Source organism: Eriocheir sinensis, chromosome 21 (assembly GCF_024679095.1).
Source record: "Eriocheir sinensis breed Jianghai 21 chromosome 21, ASM2467909v1, whole genome shotgun sequence".
Lineage (NCBI taxonomy): Eukaryota > Metazoa > Arthropoda > Malacostraca > Decapoda > Varunidae > Eriocheir > Eriocheir sinensis.
The window spans coordinates 12,660,115-12,676,491 of NC_066529.1; the positions used below are offsets into that span (position 1 = coordinate 12,660,115).

The following is a 16,377-nucleotide window of genomic DNA, read 5'->3' on the forward strand; positions in this document are numbered from 1 at the left end:
TCGGTCAAGTAGCCTCGTCATGTCGTGAAATGTAGTAAAGAGTTGCGATTCACATGAGCGTTTAGGTCGAAAGCCGTGTTGTGAGTCAGTAAGGATGTTGTTTGTGTCAAGGTGATTCATTGTGTTTGTGTATTATGTGTTCGAAAATTTTACATGGAATCGATGTTAGTGAGATGGGGCGATAATTGGCTGGGTCAGTCCGGTCACCTGTCTTAAATAAAGGGTTAATATTTGCCAAAAGCCAGTCAGAGGGTAATGAGGTGGATGTTAGGGATTGAGTGAATATGGGCTGAAGGATGGGGGCAAGGATGGGGGCAAAGGATTTAAGGATGAAGGCAGGAATGTTGTCGGGGCCAGTGGATTTACTTGTGTCGAGTCCTTCCTGTAATTTCTGTATTCCGTTAGTCGTAATGTCAAGGGGGTTATCGGGGAGAAGGGGCTGTGTGGCATGTTTGGTGTTAGCTTGTGTTCTTGTGTGTACACCGATTGGAACTGTGTTGAGTAATTGTGTTTTGTGTTGTGGGCTGGTTACTAATGTGTTATTGTTGTCTTTTAGTGACGTAATCGTGTTAGTGTCATGTATGGGCGCCTTAAAGAATTTGAAAAAGTTTATTTTGTTATTTCTTACGTTGTCTGCGAGGTAAGTTGCTGTGTTTGCGTTCCGCTACTTTTATATTTTTGGCAAATGTCTTTTGGTGTTTTTTGTAGGCGGCCCAATTATCTGTTGTGCCGTATATTTGCGCGCATCTGTAGAGTCTTTGTTTCTTGCGATGTTGTCTGCGTAGATCCCTGGAAAACCAGGGAAGTGTGTACCTACTAGAAAGTGTTTTTTGTGGTATGTGTCTGTTCATAGAGTCGTGTATGGCGTGTTTCAGGTTGTTCCAGTTGGCGGAAGGAGGTCTTGTGTGTGGGTCTGTCGCAAAAAAGTCAGTGCTGAAGGCAGTTAGGTCTTGTTTGATCATGTCTAAGTCACCCCTTGAATAAAGGAATATCTGTTTGGGTCTCTGTTTATGTCTAATCGGTCGGAGGTCAGCGTCAATGATAAGCATGTCAGGGTCACTAAGTTCTGGAACAACCTGAATGTTAGTTATGTTAAGAATGTTGTTGGTGAGAAAAAGGTCAAGTGTGCGTGCTACAATATGTGTTCGTGTTGACTGGAGTATTCTTTGTGAGAGTGAAAATGTATGAATGCTTTCAATGAATGTGTCGTGTAGTTGGCGTCTGTTTGTGTGGGGAATAATGGGGTTGGGGACGTCAGCATCGGGAGGATCAAAAGGGGAAATTGCAGTCCAGTCGACGTCGGAAAGGTTGAAATCACCTGTGATCCAGATGTGTTTGTCTGCCTGTATGCGTGAAAAAGAAATTTGAAGATTGTGTAAATAGTCTATTAGTAGAAGGCGGTCTGTAAAAAGCAGCAATAAGAAGAGATTTACAGTTGAAGGTTTGTAACTGGACCCAGGTGATTTCGCAGTCTGTGTCAAGGTCAGGCCTATGCTTAACACAAAGACCCGGCTTGGTGGGGGAAGGAAAAGCTCACTACTGTCAACGTCAGGAGTCAACCAAGTCTCAGTCCCTACTATTATGTCAGTGTTATGTGTGGTGATTAGATGGTGTAATTGGGCTATTTTGTTTTTAACACTACGAAAATTAATTGTTAATAGTCGGAGGGAGGTGTGGCTGTGACGTGGTGGTTATTGAAGTAAAGGGATAGGTGAAGATGATGAAGAAGAAGGAACGGAAGGGAGTGAAGTAGAGGAGGGAGGTGAAACGGGAGGCGATGAGTGAAGGGAGGAAAAGGAAATAGGGACCGGGGAAAGTGGAAGAGTAGAATAGGGTGCCGGTGATAGGGCAGGCCTAGGGCTGTTAGTAACGGAAGGAAGAGGAGAGTGATGAGTCGAGTCAAGCGTACGGAGGGAACGCACCGGTCTGTGTGGGTTGATGGGGCTGGATATGAAGGATGGAACAGGGTTATGAGAGGTGCAAGGTGTTAAGTGTTTGGGGTTCAGGAGGGGAGTGTGTTGTGTGTCAGGGTTGTATGTGTTGTGTTGATAAAGTGTGTCGAAGGAGTTGAATAGTGGAATAGGATTAGCTGAGAAAAATGAGGATGATAAATTAGGAATGCCGCATCTAATGCAGATCCACGAGACGATATTGTCAATCAATCCAACGTAAGTCGGCGTGAAAGACCCGATACAGCTGACGTGGTACCAACCAGCATGCTCGGATCTATCACGACACGAATCACACTGGATGGCCCTCTGCCCCCACCTCACCGCCTTGCTACAAAGTTGGCAAGGGTACTTGGGGCAATAAGGGCCAGGGTTGACCATAGCGCCCGTGTCTCCACAAAGAAGCAGCAAGAGAAGGATGGCGTGTCGTTTATGTACGTACCTTTGTGTCGTTGTTGGTGTGCCGATTGAAACACTGAACCACGGTGTGCGAAGAAGATTGTTGAGTATGAGTGCTTGTTCGTGACTGTTGTGGGATTGTTGTTTGTGTCCTCGAATGTGTTGGTGAGTGTAGTATAAGTGCTATGTGTATAAATATGGTGATCAGGAGGGCACTGTGTATGGCGGAATAATGGTTTTCGTGTCTTGCCTTCCGTGAGTGTGTACGGTGTTGTGTTGTCGGCAGATACCTAGTGTCAGTGCGCCGGTTCGTGGAGTGGAACAGCCTCGTCCGGCACTAAAGTGTAGTGGCTATTGTACCAATTAAAAGTTTAAAATATTAAAATAAAGGTAAAAAACTAAATTAAAACTATTAAAACAAAAACAAACAAAAAATTAAAACAATGTGTATGTAAATAAAAACTGTTATGTGTGTGAGTGTGGATTCGCTTAGCTTAATGATGGGATGGGTGAGGGAGGGAGGGAAGGAGAGAAGGAAAGCACATTCACACCCGGCGAGAGGAGGAGGTCGACTCCATGTTAGCCTCGTTAGGCCACGCCGTTGGTTGTTAGGTAAAGTGGGTGTGATGGGCAATCTGGATTCAACCTGGTGACTTTTTCTCTATCTGCTCTGCATAAGTCCTGGCATGGAAAGACTACCATAGGATACCGAAGGAAACAAGGAGACTACAAGAAGCCATAGGGACAAAACATGAAAGCTCCTGATGGTCGGTTGTTCAACAGTTTCCCTTCCATCCATAAATGCATCTAACCTCCATTTTTTTTTAACGTTTCGGCCTATGGCGCCGGTAGGCTTTTCTAGTGGGTCCTGATGGTCGGCCCCAGTTCGTTATGCCGCAGGCAAGTGTTTATAGTGGTGCAGTCTTGCTTGGCTTTTGCTGTCTACTCCCCCCCCCCCCCCCCCCCCCGAGCTCATCTTTGAGCTCGGGAACTGAGTATCAACCTGTTCATTTTCACCGTGTAAGAAAGAATGACGCTTTCCTGTCCTTTCCATGTTTGCCGTCTTTTTTGGGGGTTGCTTTGTTACTTGACAGCAGCAGAAATCAAAACGGTTTGTCAATTTTGGACTGAGTACCTTTGTGATGTGCATTTACATTTCTCTTTTTTTTCAACATAATAATTCTCCCTTTCATTCTTTTCAGTTTACCTGCCAGTTTTCAAGTCCTTGTTCGCGTCAGAAGTGAGACAACAGAAGCCTGACCAAGGAGGCGCTGCAATTAGAACTAGCAGTGTAGTTGTCTGTCCTGAAGACTGCATTTATTGTACCCTGTGAGTAGGATAACCAAACTTAAGATTCAAAACCTAAGGCGAACATCAACACACAACCTGCTGGTAGTGACGGACGGATCGTAACTGAATGCACGAGTTCCTCTCCCGCTTTAGAATACGCAAACGAAAAGACAGCTGTGGGTACTTGCATATCATTTAACCACCCCCTTGACACAATGAAAGGATTTGAGCTCACTGGACTTTTTACAAAACTTTCAGGATCAGTTTTCATTCTTATAATGTTTTATGCATTTTACCTAATGAGTCGTCGCGAAATACTACAGCAGCAAAGCGATGACACAAAGAAGGATGATCGGCTCCATGAAGATAATCCAAAACTTGAAAACATTCTTGACACCATAAAAAGATACTCGCAGGAACAGGCTCCTAGTCATAAAATTTTGCAAGATAACTCTTCTGAGGCTGATCCTGTTAATGTCGGCATCTTCGACCTTAGCCCAACAGATCGGCGGCCTCCGCCTACCATGATTCCTGTTATGAACAACACGGATGAGTGTCTGCCACAGATGAAGGACCTCCGCGTTCAACCCGTCAACGAGCAGGGTGAGTGAAGCACGACATATATATATATATATATAAAAACATAAATAAATACATATATATATATATTTATATTTATATATATATATATATATATATATATATATATATATATATATATATATATATATATATATATATATATATATATATATATATATATATATATATATATATATATATATATATATATATATATATATATATATATATATATATATATATATATATATATATATATATATATATATATATATATATGGAGTATGCATCTCATGTGTGGGGGGGCTCACTCACACAGCTCTTCTGGACAGAGTGGAGGCTAAGGCTCTTCGTCTCATCAGCTCTCCTCCTCATACTGATAGTCTTCTACCTCTTAAATTCCGCCGCAATGTTGCCTCTCTTTCTATCTTCTATCGATATTTCCACGCTGACTGCTCTTCTGAACTTGCTAACTGCATGCCTCCCCCTCCTGGCCCGCTGCACTCGACTTTCTACTCATGCTCATCCTTATACTGTCCAAACCCCTTATGCAAGAGTTAACCAGCATCTTCACTCTTTCATCCCTCACGCTGGTAAACTCTGGAACAATCTTCCTTCATCTGTATTTCCTCCTGCCTACGACTTGAACTCTTTCAAGAGGAGGGTATCAGGACACCTCTCCTCCCGAAATTAACCTCTGATTTTGGACACTCCTTTAACCTCTGTTCGGGAGCAGTGAATAGCGGGCCTTTTTTTCTTTTCTTTTCTTTGCGCCCTTGAGCTGTCTCCTTAGCTGTAAAAAAAAAAAAAAAAATATATATATATATATATATATATATATATATATATATATATATATATATATATATATATATATATATATATATATATATATATATATATATATATATATATATATATATATATATATATATATATATATATATATATATATATATATATATATATATATATATATATATATATATATATATATATATATATATATATATATATATATATATATATATATATATATATATATATATATATATATATATATATATATATATATATATATATATATATATATATATATATATATATATATATATATATATATATATATATATATATATATATATATATATATATATATTGATTCTTGATTCTAGAGTCCGGGTCGATGGGTGGTCTTCAGGACAGCATATGGGTAGTTTTAAGCTACTCGGCGGTGACTGAAAAATCCGAGGTGTTAGCGCGGGGATTCGAACTCGTGTCGTACATCACGCAGTGAACTATGGGCCACCGCACTATATATATATATATATATATATATATATATATATATATATATATATATATATATATATATATATATATATATATATATATATATATATATATATATATATATATATATATATATATATATATATATATATATATATATATATATATATATATATATATATATATATATATATATATATATATATATATATATATATATATATATATATATATATATATATATATATATATATATATATATATATATATATATATATATATATATATATATATATATATATATATATACACATATATATACAAAATTAGTCAACATCAAGTCTGAAGTTTATATACATTATATGTATTTCAGTCAAGTCCACAAAACAATGACCCTTGGTGTTGGTGAAAGAGGAGAAGAAAGCTTCGTCTGTTTTTGTCCTTCGCCGTGGGGGTGCTTGTGGGTTTTACAGTGGGGGGATATATAAGGAAGCTCCCTAAATTGCTTCGGCAACTAAATTAGTCAACAGAGAAGGAAGTTCAGTTTGGCATTATCCTGTCTTATTTCAAGTCCACAAAACAATGACCCTTGGTGTTGGTGACAAGCGGAGAAGAGGCCATGGTAACTGTTTCCCTGGATGGTGAGAAACTTAAGTTCAGTCTTGATGCCAATTTAGCTGGAGTAGGTAGGAAGACACCTACCGAACGGGCGCAAGCCACTCCCGGTGGGGTATATATGGGAGGTGAGAAGGGAGCTGAAGCCCTCCAAAGACCCTTCCCATGTCCTCACTAACCGTTTCCCTTTTGTCTCACCAACACCGGAGAGTAGTTCAGCATGCTCTCTTTATCCACACCACACTACATTCACACAACATATACACCTTTTCCCAAAATTAAAATTTCAAAATGGCGCACCTACATCAAGCCTCGGAGTCCCCGCCAGGGGGAGGGACCACAAATTCCCCCAGGGAGGACTCCCCTTCTGGTTGCCGATCCGAGAGGTGTCTTGATAACTCCTCGAACCTCTTTCTTCTCAATTTCTGCAACATTCGCGGTCTTCGCTCTAATTTTCATTCTGTAGAACATCATCTCTCCTCCTCTAAACCTCACCTTCTCTTCCTTACTACTACTACTTTCTTGCTACTGACAGCAATCTGTACTCTGTTCCCTCCTACTATCTCTATCCTAAATTTCAATCCAAAGCTGGATGTTGCGCCTACGTGCGAAACGACATCACTTGCTCTGGTGCCCACAACCTTGACTCTTCTGAATTTTCTACCATCTGGCTAAGACTTCATTGTCATTCTATTACTAAATACATCTGTGCTGTTTATCTCTCACCTAACTCTACCAACTATGTAAAATTCTTTGACTATTTGAATTCTAAAGTGGAGCACATCTTGACCCACTCTCCCTTCGCTGAAATCTCCATCCTAGGAGATTTCAATGTTCACCACCAGTTTTGGCTTTCATCCTCTTTCACTGACCATCCTGGTGAGCTAGCCTACAACTTTGCTATCCTCAACGACCTAGATCAGTTGGTCCAGCACCCTACACGTATTCCCGACCGTCTTGGAGACCGGCCCAACATTCTAGACCTCTTCCTTACCTCAAACCCTTCTGCTTATTCTGTCAAACTGTTCTCTCCATTGGGCTCCTCCGATCACAATGTTATTTCTGCATCCTGTCCTATCACTCCTGTACACCCTCTGGACCCACCGAAGAGGCGATGCTTCTGGGATTTTGCTTCAGCTCGATGGGACGACCTGAGGATGTACTTTTCCGATTTCCCGTGGAATGATTATTGCTTCCTGGATAGAGACCCCTCTGTGTGTGCTCAGCGCATCACAGAGGTGATTGTCTCTGGAATGGAGGCATACATTCCTCGTTCTTTCTCTACTCCTCACGCTAAAATGCCTTGGTTTAATCACACTTGTTCTCGTGCTGTCAATGATAGAGAGGCAGCTCACAAAAGGTACCAGAGCCTTCAAACTAATGCTAATTATGAACTTTACATTTCTGCCCGAAATCGTGCCAAATCTATTCTCCGACTAACCAAAAATTCTTTCATTAATAGAAAATGCCAAAACCTTGCTTTCTCTAACTCTTCCCGTGACTTCTAGCATCTAGCCAAAAACATCTTCAACTTCACTTCTTCATCTTTACCTCCACTCCTCAGTCCTGACGGCAACACTGCCGTCTCATCTATCTCTAAGGCTGAACCCTTCTCTCAAACTTTTTCAAAAAACTCCACTCTGGACGATTCTGGGCTTATTCCTCCTACTCATCCCCCCTCTGACTCCTTTATGCCTGTTATAAAGATTATTGAAAATGATGTCTTCTATGCCCTCTCTAGCCTCAATCCTCAGAAGGCTTATGGACCTGATGGAGTGCCTCCTATTGTCCTTAAAAACTGTGCCTCCGTGCTGTCACCCTGCCTGGTCAAACTCTTTCGCCTCTGCCGTCAACATCTACCTTTCCTTCTTGCTGGATGTATGCCTTCATACAGCCTGTGCCTAAGAAGGGTGACCGCTCCAATCCCTCAAACTACCGTCCTATTGCTTTACTTTCTTGTCTATCTAAAGCTTTTGAATCAATCCTTAACCGGAAGATTCAAAAGCACCTTTCCACTTCTGACCTTCTATCTGATCGCCAGTATGGGTTCCGCAAGGGGCGTTCTACTGGTGATCTCCTAGCCTTCTTAACTGACTCTTGGTCATCCTCTCTTAGCCGTTTCGGTGAAACCTTTGCTATTGCGCTGGACATATCAAAAGCTTTTGATAGGGTCTGGCACAAATCTTTGCTTTCCAAACTACTCTCCTACGGTTTCTATCCTTCTCTCTGTACCTTTATCTCCAGTTTCCTTTCTGACCGTTCTATTTCTGCCGTGGTAGACGGTCACTGTTCTTCCCCTAAATCTATTAACAGTGGTGTCCCACAGGGTTCTGTCCTATCTCCCACTCTTTTTCTGTTGTTCATTGATGATCTTCTTTCCAAAACGAACTGTCCTATCCATTCCTACGCCGATGATTCCACTCTGCATTACTCAACTTCTTTTAATAGAAGACCCACCCTACAGGAACTTAACGACTCAAGGCTGGAGGCTGCAGAACGCTTAGCCTCAGACCTTACTATTATTTCCGATTGGGGCAAGAGGAACCTGGTGTCCTTCAACGCCTCAAAACACAGTTTCTCCACCTATCCACTCGACACAATCTTCCAAACAACTATCCCCTATTCTTTGACAACACCCAGCTACCACCTTCCTCAACACTAAACATCCTCGGTCTATCCTTAACTCAAAATCTCAACTGGAAACTTCGTATCTCATCTCTTACTAAATCAGCTTCCTCGAGGCTGGGCGTTCTGTACCGTCTCCGACAGATCTTCTCCCCTGCACAGTTGCTGTCCATATACAGGGGCCTTGTCCGCCCTCGTATGGAGTATGCATCTCATGTGTGGGGGGGCTCCACTCACACAGCTCTTCTGGACAGAGTGGAGGCTAAGGCTCTTCGTCTCATCAGCTCTCCTCCTCATACTGATAGTCTTCTACCTCTTAAATTCCGCCGCAATGTTGCCTCTCTTTCTATCTTCTATCGATATTTCCACGCTGACTGCTCTTCTGAACTTGCTAACTGCATGCCTCCCCCCTTCCCGCGGCCCCGCTGCACTCGACTTTCTACTCATGCTCATCCCTATACTGTCCAAACCCCTTATGCAAGAGTTAACCAGCATCTTCACTCTTTCATCCCTCACGCTGGTAAACTCTGGAATCTTCCTTCATCTGTATTTCCTCCTGCCTACGACTTGAACTCTTTCAAGAGGAGGGTATCCGGACATCTCTCCTCCCGTATTTGATCTTGCTTTCGGCCACCTCTTTTGTTTCTTTTTTAGGAGCAGCGAGTAGCGGGCTTTTTTTTTATTATTGTATTCTTTTTTTTTGTGCCCTTGAGCTGCCTCCTTTGTTATAAAAAAAAAAAAAGTCATGATGTATAAAACTGTTTGAGCTTCCACTGTCAACAAGCGCATCAACCAGAGACTTCTGGCACCTAGCCAAAAATATCTCCTCCAATTTCACTTCTTCATCTTTCCCTCCTCTCCTTAACCCTGACGGCTGCACTGCGGTCTCATCTATCTCTAAGGGTGACCTCTTTCCTCAAACTTTCTGTAAAAACTTCACTCTGGACGATTCTGGGCATATTCCTACTATTCATCCCCCCTCTGACTCCTCTATGCCTGTTATTAAGGTTCTTCAGAACGATGTTTTCTGTGCCCTCTCTGGCCTCAACCCTTAGAAGGCTTATGGACCTGATGGAGTGCCTCCTATTGTCCTTAAAAACTGTGCTTTCTTACTGACACCCTGGCTGGTCAAGCTTTTTTGTCTCTGCCTGTCAACATCTACCTTTTCCCTCCTGCTGGAAGTACGCCTTCATACAGCCTGTGCCTAAGAAGGGTGACCGTTCCAATCCCTCAAACTACTGTCCTATAGCTTTACTTTCTTGTGTATCTAACGCTTTTGAATCAATCCGTAACCGGAAGTTTCTGAAGTATCTAACCACTTCTGACCTTCTTTCTGGCCACCAGTACGGGTTCCGCAAGGGGTGTTCTACTGCTAATCTTCTTGCTTTCCTCACTGACTCTTGGTCATTCTTTCTTAGCCGTTTCAGTGAAACTTTTGCTCGTGCATTAAGGCGGCGTCACACAGGGCAAATTTCTCCCAATATGTTGCTAGTTTTCGTTGGTGAAATCGCCAAACAACAATGTTGTGCATCACCCTGTACTGATCCTGAACTGTTGTGTTGACGCCGCGCTCCAATAACAACAAACACCACGCCAGCATCTCTCCAGCCACTTCACCATGAATCGGAAGGATAGTGAGGTTTTAGAAGATTGTGCTGCTGCATTGCACATAATGAAGCATGTGCTATGACTGCAGAAGCGCCAGAACAGTTTGTTTACCTCGCGCCAGGCACAGACTCCGCCCAGCATACCATCACAGTCAGATGAGTGTTATAACTTTACACAGTGGACAAATAAATCACAAACACATACTTGCACTTGTACGTCGGTTTTTGGAGTTTTACAGTTGACAATTTGAGTAAATATGTACGATGATTGATTTTCAATTTACATTTACAGCTTATAGAACGAATGTCATTTGACCCCGATTTTTCCCAACCAACCAACCAACCAACCAACCAACCGTTGTCCATCCTTCCCGATCCGCCAAATCTTGGTGGTTGTTCATTTTGCCCAACTGCCAACAAAAACGAGCAACATGTTGGGAGAAATTTGCCCTGTGTGACACCGCCTTTAGACATCAAAAGCTTATGATAGGGTCTGGCACAAATCTTTGCTTTCTAAACTACCCTCCTACGGTTTCTATCCTTCTCTCTGTCCTTTTATCTCCAGTTTCCTCTCTGACCGATCTACCACTGCTGTAATAGACGGTCACTGTTCTTCCACTAAACCAGCGGTTCCCAAACTTTTCAGGCCACGCACCATCTCCCAGGCTGTGACCGAGTCCACGAACCCCCGCTAAGGTTCCAGCAGCACTAAGCTCCCGTCGATTTCCTGAAATATTGTCCATTTTTTACGAATTTTGTGCACGCAAAGTATGAGGCTCTGAGCGATGGCTAACAAAATTGAACGAAAGTGTACCTAGGGGGTGGATGACTGTGCTCCGAGTCTGGGTAAGTTTCAAACAAAGAACAGACAACTCCACTGAAGCGTACAGCATACGTTAGTTTTAAAACAATGGCAGTTAATGTGTATGAAAATTTAATGAGACATAAAATCCGCCAGTACATTATATTTTCTCCTTACGCACCCCTAGGGGTGCGCGCACCACACTTTGGGGACCGCTGCCCTAAACCTATCAACAGTGGTGTTCCTCAGGGCTCTGTCCTATCTCCCACTCTCTTTCTGTTGTTCATTGATGTTCTTCTTTCCAAAACGAACTGTCCTATCCATTCTTACGCCGATGACTCTACTCTGCATTACTCAACTTCTTTTGATAGAAGGCCAACTCAACAGGAACTATATGATTCCTGCCTGGAGGCTGCAGAACGCTTAACCTCAGACCTTACTATAATTTCTGATTGGGGCAAGAAAAACATGGTGTCTTTCAACGCCTCAAAAACTTAATTTCTTCACCTATCAACTCGACATATTCTTCCAAACTCCTAGCCCCTATTCTTCGACAACACTCAGCTGTCACCTTCTTCAACACTAAACATCCTTGGTCCATCCTTAACTCAAAATCTCAACTGGAAACTCCATATCTCCTCTCTTACTAAATCAACTTCCTCAAGGTTGGATGTTTTGTATCGTCTCCGCCAGTTCTTCTCCCCCGCGCAGATGCTTTCCATATACAGGGGCCTTGTCCGCCCTTGTATGGAGTATGCATCTCACGTGTGGGGGGCCTCCACTCACACAGCTTTCCTGGACAGAGTGGACTCTAAGGCTTTTCGTCTCATCAGCTCTCCTCCTCTTACTGATAGTCTTCTACCTCCTTAATTCCGTCGCGATGTTGCCTCTCATTCTTCTATAGTTATTTTCATGCTGACTGCTCTTCTGAACTTGCTAACTGCATGCCTCCTCCCCTCCCGCGGCCCTGCTGCACTCGACTTTCTACTCTAGCTCATCCCTGTATTGCCCAAACCCCTTATGCAAGAGTTAACCAGCATCTTCACTCTTTCATCCCTGACACTGGTAAACTCTGAAACAGCCTTCCTTTGTCTGCATTACCTCCTGCCTATGACTTGAACCTCTTTCTAGAAGAATGTATCAAGACACCTCTTCACCCGAAATTGACGTCTCTTTCGGCCACTCTTTACTTTTATCTGTTGTGGAAGCGGTGAGTAGCGGGCTTTTTCTTCTACACTCCTTTTGTTGCCCTTGACCCGTCTCCTTCGTTGTAAAAAATATATATATTAATCAATTCCCCTGTCCATGGTCATAATTGGTACTTGAGAACAGTCTAATATCATGGATACTCACCTCAGCTCTTCATTGCATGAGAAATTGCCCTCTAGGATTGCTGCTCTGCAACAAACAGGTGAATACTGGATAAAGGTTCACACAACTATAGCTATATATTATGTCAATTTCGACTCCATGACTTTCCTCTTCTTCGATTTTTTTACTATAAACTTCCAAGATAATCTAATTATAGTTATTCCCAAATTCCCATATTTCTAATCTTATATAACAAGTAATTCTATACTTTTATAATCTTAGGTATGTAATCAAAATATATAAGTATCGGTAGCGGTATCGGTAAAATATCGGCCATTTGTTTGTATCAGAGTATCGGTATCGGCTGAAAAGTGAATATCGGTATCGGCCAACATCATGGTATCGGCACAACTCTAGTGGTAACGTCCCAATCCGCTGGTCGCTGATTCGATTCCTGGCCATGCACGGAGAAATTTATGACGACCTCTGTCTTCATGTTAGTGTAGGGTGAAACCGTGGTTAGGAATCAGGGCATAGATTCACGAAACGAAAGGGAACAAACCCTGGTAGACTTTGCTGATGTCATTCCCTGGAGAGTATGAGTACGTTACTTGACAAAATGTGCTAATAATGAACGTGGAAATCTCCTGGAGTAAAACACAAGATACAGTGCATCCTACGAGACATAGGCTGGATTCACACGAGCCACTTTTCAGTGGTCAGTGGCCGCCACAAAATAATGGTCAAAATAGAACACACACATCTCTATGGGTGCATGCACACGGGCCACTTTTTTGTGGTCACCACAAAACAGTGGCGAGTTGTGGCGGACGGAGCCATTTTTCCGACCACGCCACTGTGGCCAGCGATAGATACCGTTGTTTCAAATGGCAGCGTGCACAAGAGCCACTATCGGTGGCCACCACCCTGCCACCCGCCGCTTTCCCTCTGTCTTGACACTTGAACACCTGAATTTTAACTGTCATAATGATGTATAAGTATGACCTTCACGCATAACTTGTGTTCAGGATATAATGGATAAGCTCATATGCCTTCATAACTAATGTTTCATTTCGTTTCACAGTTTTGCATATTAATTGATTCTGGTATGGATTAATTACTGAATGTGGTAGTTTTATTTACCCGGAAGTTGTTATGTAACTGCAAAGACTGCTGAATTATGTCAATAAATTACATCTAATGTGACTTAATATTCTTCATGTTCAGTCTTATATTAAAATTACCGCAAGTCTCTCTTCTACTGGGACACAATTCCTCATGTTGATGTCCTGCCGTGTTATACGTGGACCAATTATTGTCATAAGATGATTAAACCTATCCTGTGACCTTCTGAAGTATTAAAAAAATTATCGTGTTCTTTTAGCTCTGTAAATAATATGTGGAATGCTACACGCAGTAGTCTGTTGCTAATTATGGGGTGAACCCATGGCAGTACTTTCTTCAGCGCTTTTTGCCAAGAAAGCACAGACAGCTGCTGCCTCTACGAGATCCATAACCCCACGTGCTGACCTCATTAGTGGCTGCCACCGAGTGGCTCGTGTGCATGGTGCACCTACTCATCATTTTTCGTGGCGACCATTTTTTTGTGGTGGCCACTTTTTGTGGCGGCCAATGACCACTAAAAGTGTCTCGTGTGAACCCAGCCATAATGAAAATCACAAGTCCTCACGTAAGTTAATTTTGGTGGAGAGCTACCACAGAATGATCAGATACGAATCCAAGATCAACCTAAGACGGCTCGCTCGTGACGTCACTGCAGCGTCCAAACAAAACAAAATGCAAACAAATAAACATAGTTTGGACGTCACTTTCGCTCTGTCGGTGTAGGGAAGCCTGCATCCTCGTCTAACTGTTGTGGCTTTTTACAAAATTTTACATTACCTTCAAGGAATTAGATTTGTGAGCAACTCTTGTGTGTGTGTGCGCATAACGAAAAGTGCTAATTAGACTCTGGTGCCATACTGTATTACACCAGGCTGTTCAAATCGGCAAGGACGAGACAATATTTCGTTTAAAAGATTTTATTCTAAAACCTACGACAACCATCAAACGGAAGGAGCAGATGATGAAAGATAGTAACGCGACAGAGCAGAGTGGATTGCGGCAGCCAAGTGAGTTGTAACAGGAACATCACCAGAATCTGAAGTCACGTTTCGCGAGATTGCAATCCTTAAAATGAACACACACACACACACACACACACACACACACACACACACACTGGCTTCAATGACCTGTGTAAAGCAAAGGATGTAATAATGCGCAAAACTGTGTTGCAGATTGTGATCGACCCTACGTGCTGATGAACCACGACGGGCGTCTGGGGAACAAGTTGTGCCAGTACGCCAGCGTCTACCTACTGCGACACTTTTACGGCGTCAGGGTCAGTACCACCTGCGGACGATTGAGCTGAGGCGTTCATGACAGTTGCATTGGGGAAGTTTATCAGATGGTGCCAACTACGAATCTAAGGTTGTTGAGGTTTCTCCGTCGTGTAGTGGTTAGCATGACTAACTACGAATTTCGGCCCAATGATAGATCACGACCCATGGCAATTGGTGCCCAACTCACCCAACAATTCATCCTCCCTTTCTGGTTGGTCAATAAAGGAGTGCCTGGGGGCACCTGGGGAAGTTGATCCTGATAACCCGGTGGTCACTCTTGCCCTGTGTCCAGGGTAGTGGGTTTGTTGGTAGTAGCGAGTGCCGAGTGTTCTAAGTGCTAATAGGTTCACGGATAGAGAAAGTCATATCCACCAGGGTTACTTTATTTGGGCAAACATACACAGGTCATTAAGACAAGCACAACACATAAAATAGGTGTTTGTTTGTGTATGCGTTTGTGTGAATGTTGTTTGTGTAGGTTGACATTTAAGTGTTAGTATATATATGGAACAATGTGTAAATGTGGACAACAAGAGGACATGGACGGACAGTCAAAGAAAAACGAAAACAAGAAAAGTTAAACATTGAAGACGCGACAAGACAGAGAGACAAAGGAAATACACTTAATGAGTTTGCAATAAACGACTTAATGAGTCTGCGCTTACAGCGCTACATGTCCTTTGTCACTGAGGAGAAGCACGCAATTTGAGCGGTGACTGCTACAGATTACTCCCAGAGACAAGGACGGAGGAACGAAATCTTCCTTACAGCGGGGGCGCTGTGGCACAGACGATGTTGCGTTGAGATGCGCGGTAAGTTGCGCTGAGTAGAGTTGCGTTGAGGTGCGCGGTAAGTTGCGCTAAGTAGAGTTGCGTTGAGGTGCGCGGTAAGTTGCGCTGAGTAGAGGACAGCTACGGTGAGTCGAGCTGGAGTGAGTAGTGCAGTGACAACAGCTTCGGTAAGTCGAGCTGGAGTGAGTAGTGCGGTGACAACAGCTACCGTAAGTCGAGCTGAAGTGAGTTGAGGGTTGTGTGCAGCTGCAGTGAGTCGAGCTGAAGTGAGTTGCGCGTAGGGGACAGCTACGGTGAGTCGAGCTGAGATGAATAGCGTAGTGAGGACAGCTACGGTAAGTCGAGCTGAAGTGAAATGAGTAGTTGGCTGTTTAATAGATCCTGGAAGGCTTGAATCCGCACTCCAAAATCGCGAACCACGTAGACGGGTCCTGAGCAGAAGAGTGGTGCTCTGAAGGACACCGCTGTTATAGAGGAAGTGTTGAATGTCGTCGTCGGGTATGGTGAAGTCAAGCGGCGTGGAGATGGGCGAAAGGCACTGGCGTAAACGCGCCGGGGGCCACGGCAGTCAGAGAGTGCGTCGAGGGAGCTGCGTGTGAAGGCGCTAGCTGCCAGCGTGCCAGGGGCCTCGGCAGTCGGTGAGAGTAGAACGACTGCGTGTATTAAAGGCGCTGGCACGTGCCAGGGGCCGCGGCAGTCGTGAGTGCG

The 16,377-nt window shown here is 43.1% G+C and overlaps 1 protein-coding gene across 9 annotated transcripts in view; it reads left to right on the forward strand.

Moving 5' to 3' along the window:
* The window catches only part of LOC127001699 (galactoside alpha-(1,2)-fucosyltransferase 1-like), a 46,207-nt gene that overhangs the window by 18,454 nt on the left and 11,376 nt on the right, over window positions 1-16,377 (forward strand). For 5 of the 9 annotated variants that reach the window (XM_050866742.1, XM_050866741.1, XM_050866738.1 and 2 more), the window contains exons 2-3: window positions 3,551-4,241; window positions 14,774-14,877. In XM_050866742.1, coding sequence (XP_050722699.1) covers window positions 3,854-4,241; window positions 14,774-14,877 — 492 coding nt within the window. In that variant the 5' untranslated portion in view covers window positions 3,551-3,853. The remainder of the gene's footprint in view (window positions 1-3,550; window positions 4,242-14,773; window positions 14,878-16,377) is intronic. The other 4 variants (XM_050866746.1, XM_050866743.1, XM_050866737.1 and 1 more) reach the window with 1 other exon arrangement.